The sequence below is a fragment of the Priapulus caudatus genome, unplaced genomic scaffold (assembly GCF_000485595.1).
Source record: "Priapulus caudatus unplaced genomic scaffold, Priapulus_caudatus-5.0.1 Scaffold23, whole genome shotgun sequence".
NCBI classification, from domain to species: Eukaryota; Metazoa; Priapulida; class Priapulimorpha; order Priapulimorphida; family Priapulidae; genus Priapulus; species Priapulus caudatus.
Window position 1 is genome coordinate 163,940 of NW_014577084.1, and position 4,336 is coordinate 168,275.

Below are 4,336 nucleotides of genomic sequence, written 5' to 3' on the forward strand. Positions count from 1 at the left end.
TTAACCGGCTTGGGTTGCACATTGTCCCATTCCTGACGGTATGGGGTTGACATCTGTTCCATCTGATGGTTGAGTTGACATTGTTCCACTTGTTGTGTTGGGTTGACATTGTTTCCACCTGATGGTTGAGTTAACATTGTCTCCACAGGATAGGTTTGTGACATGCGTCCATGCCTGATGGTTGGGTTGACGATTGTTCTATCTGACGGTTGGTTGACATTGTATCCACCTGATAGGTTTCAGTTCGGGCATTGTTCACTGATGGTTGAGTTGACATTGTTGCCACCAGATGGTTGGGTTATACATGGTTCCATTCTGATGGTTGCTGGTTGACATTGTTCCATTCATGCATGGTGAGTTGACATTGTTCCACCTGATGGCTTGAGTTGACATTGGTTCCACAGGATGGTTGGGTTGACATGGTTTCCATCTGATGGTTGGTTGACTATTGCTGTCCATCTGATGGTTTGAGTTGACATTCGTTTCCACTATGGTTGATGTTGACATTGCTTTCCACCAGATGGGTTGGGCTTGAAATTGTGCACCAGTATGGATTGTTGACAATTGTTCCATCTGATGTTGCGGATTGACATCTGTCTCACTGACGGGATTGGGATTGACACTTGTTCACAGATCGGTTGGGGTTGACCATTTTCCCACCTTGATGGTTGGGTTGACATTGTTCCATCTGATGGTTGAGTTGACATTGTTCCACCTGATGGTTGAGTTGACATTGTTCCACCAGATGGTTGGGTTGACATTGTTCCACCAGATGGTTGAGTTGACATTGTTCCACCTGATGGTTGGGTTGACATTGTTCCATCTGATGGTTGGGTTGACATTGTTCCATCTGATGGTTGAGTTGACATTGTTCCACCTGATGGTTGGGTTGACATTGTTCCACCAGATGGTTGAGTTGACATTGTTCCACCTGAAGGCTGCGTTGACATTGTAACCTCGGGGTTATTAGACGTGACACCCACCAGTGAGCCGGGATCCGTCCCCGTAACATTTTCCTGATTAGGACTGAGAGTTGGCAATAACGTGAAGATGTTATCTTTTTGCGTCGTTGTCTCAGCAAAAATGATGCCCTTTTCGCCTATCCTCCTTGTTGTAATGTTGGGATTATCCTCTACGAAAATGGTGGCCATTTTCATGCGTGTTGGGAAGGTTCCTCTAACTACGATCGATGGCATTGTTGGTTGCGATAACTTATTGAAAAGCGTCGCCATTGCTTTGCTACTCGGCTCAGGTTCTGGCGTAGGATCGGTAGGTGTTACATCGCCACCATCTCCTTTGGGTTTTTCGCTGACTAGTGACGTTGACATCGTTCCACCTGCTGGCTCAGTTGCTACGGTCCCCCTCGATGATTCTGTTGACGTTGTACTCTCTGGTTTATTAGACACGGTGCCCACTACGGAGCCGGGACCTGTGCCGGCATTAGTTTCCTGGTTAGGACTGAGAGTCGGCAATAACGTAAAGATGTCATCTTTTTGCGTCGTTGTCTCAGCGAAAATGATGCCCTTTTCGCCTATCCTCCTTGTTACAATGTTGGGATTATCCTCTACGAAAATGGTGGCCATTTTCATGCGTGTCGGGAATGTTCCTCTAACAATTATTGACGGCATTGTAGGTTGCGGTAACTTATTAAAAAGCGTCGCCATTGCTTTGCTACTCGGTTCAGGCTCTGGCGTAGGATCGGTAGGCATCACGTCGCCACCAACACCGCTAGATCTCCCATTGTCTCCCATCTGCTTGCGGCGTACCGCATCACGTTGGCAACTCACCAGAGCCTGAAAGCAAGAAAACATTTCACATGTCACTGGAGTAGTAACGGGAAGCGCACGCAGCGGCTCCAAACCAACAATATACATGCATTAGCCATTGAAACATATTATGAATAGTCAAGTTCAACCACTCCTAGTGTGCGATTATACGGTTCACTAGACTGATTCGTGCACCGGTACGCACCCTTGTAAATTGTCTGGAAAGTAAGCGATGACATCTTCGAAAGATGACTAAGAAATAAGTCCGGTTATTACATCTAAATTTTGCATTTTTTTGTAATTACAAAATATTTTTCAAGAGATTTACTTCAATAAATCTTTTTATGACAAAACACCAACATTCTGCTTCCAAGCGTATTTTTATATACGTTCTAGCCGTAGACGCAGTTAAAATCTTACCAAAAGGCTGAGCATTGTCGCTACGTCGTAGCTCGTCAAACCTCTAGGTTTCCACCGCATTGTGAGTCTCCTTCTGCAAGTAAGCAAACGTACTTCGTTTCTTAACAGATAATTAAACAAGAACCGGTCGGCGAACGATTAGAATACTGGCATGTTAATAGCACATATAAATGCTAGATACTAAGGAACGCAATCGCATCACGCAATCGTACTAATTCTTATTCTCAAAGATAACTGCATTGTGGCGCAGCGATTATACTTCTTACTTAATAACCGCGGATTTCGTCCTGATTTCATGTGAACTATTTTGTCATTTGCATCGTGTACAAGTGTGTGTGTGTGTGTGTGTGTGTGTGTGTGTGTGTGTGTGTGTGTGTTGGGTGTCTGTATAGGACCCTCCTTCCCCTCCTGGGTAGGTGGGCTGTGGCTGTACTGATACTCCTACATCAACACCTGTGTTCACACGGGTATCTGTATAGGACCCCTCTTTCCCTCCTTGGAAAGGAAGTCGTGGCTGTACTGGTACTCCTAAACCAACACCTGTGCTTGCACCAGTGTATCTGTATGATCCTCCTTCTCCTCCTGGGTAGGAAGGTTGTGTATGTACTGGTACTCCTACACCTAAACCTGTGTTTACGCGGGTATCTGTATAAGACCCTCCTTCCCCTTCTGGGTAGGAAGGTTGTGACTGTACTGGTATTCCTACCTGAATGCCCGTGTTCATACGGGTATCTGCATGTACTGGTACTCCTACACCAACACCTGTATTCACACGGGTATCTGTGTAGGACCCTCCTTCCCCTCCTTGGAAAGGAGGTCGTGGCTGCACTGGTATTCCTACCTGAATGCCCGTGTTCATACGGGTATCTGTATGTATCGGTACTCCTACACCAACACCTGTGTTCACACTGGTGCCCGTATAGGATTCTCCTTCCCCTCCTGGGTAGGAGCTGAGCATTGTCGGCTACGTCGTAGCTCGTCAACTCTAAGATTTCCAGACGCATTGTGAGTCTGCCTTCTGCAAGTAAGCAAACGTACTAATAGATATATATATACAAGATAATTAAACAAGAACCGGTCGGCGAAGATTAGAATACTGGATTTAATAGCACATATATGCTAGATACTAAGGAACGCAATCGCATCACGCAATCGTACTGAATTCTTATTCTCAAAGATAACTGGCATTGTGCGCGCAGGCGATTATACTTCTTACTTAATAACCGCGGATTTTCGTCTGATTTCATGTGATTTTTGTCATTTGCATCGTGTACAACGTGTGGTGTGTGTGTGTGTGTGTGTGTGGTGTGTGTCGTGTGTGCTGTGTGTTGTGTGTGTTGTGTGTGTGTGTGTGTGTGTGTGTGTGTGTGTTTGTGTGTGTGTGTGTGTGTGTGTATTGTGTTGTGTGTGTTGTGTGTGTGTGGTGTGTGTGTGTGTGTTTGGGTGTGTGTGTTTGTGTGTGTGTGTGTGTGTGTGTGTGTGTGTGTGTGTGTGTGGTGTATGTGGTGTGTGGGTGTGTGTGCTGTTTGTTTGTGTGTGTGTGTGTGGTGTGTGTGTTTGTGCTGTGTTGTATAATGTGTGTGTGTGTGTGTGTGTTGTGTGTGTGTGTGTGGTGCGTGTTGTGTGTGTGTGTGTGGTGTGTGTGTGTGTGTGTGTGTGTGTGTGCATGCGTGGTGTGTGTTGTGTGTGCTGTTGTCGTGTGTGTGTGTGGTGTGTGTGTGTGTGTGTTGTAATGTGTGTGTGCGTGTGATGTGTGTTCGGTGCGTGTGCGTTGCGCGCGCGTGTGTTGTGTATTTGTGTGTGTGTCGGCGTGTAGGGGGGGGGGCGTGTGCGTGTGCGTATGTAGTGTTGTGTGCGTGTGTGTGTATGTATGTGTTGTGTGGTCGTGTATGTGTTTGTGTCGTGTGTGTTTATATATGTGGCGTGTGTGTTTTGGTGTGGTGCGCGTGTGTGTGTGTGTGTGTGTGTGTGTGTGCGTGGTGCGCGCGTGCGGTGTGTGTGGTGTGTGTGTGTGTGTGTGTGTGTGTGTGTTGTGTGTGCCTGCGGTGTGTAGGTATATTGGTGGTGTGTGTCGTGTGGGTGTGTGTGTGTGTGTGTGTGTGTGCGTGTTAAATGGGGGGGGCGTGTGGCGTGCATGTTTGTGTATGTTA

At 46.6% G+C, this 4,336-nt stretch overlaps 1 protein-coding gene across 1 annotated transcript in view; it reads right to left on the minus strand.

The window, feature by feature from the left end:
- The window catches only part of LOC106813127 (putative cell agglutination protein PB2C8.01), a 9,693-nt gene continuing 5,357 nt past the window's right edge, over positions 1 to 4,336 (minus strand). Inside the window, exons 2-4 of the mRNA XM_014817191.1 lie at positions 2,187 to 2,259; positions 661 to 1,793; positions 1 to 88 (exon numbers count right to left, since the gene is read on the minus strand). Of these exons, the coding sequence (XP_014672677.1) occupies positions 1 to 88; positions 661 to 1,793; positions 2,187 to 2,246 (1,281 nt within the window). The 5' untranslated portion in view covers positions 2,247 to 2,259. The remainder of the gene's footprint in view (positions 89 to 660; positions 1,794 to 2,186; positions 2,260 to 4,336) is intronic.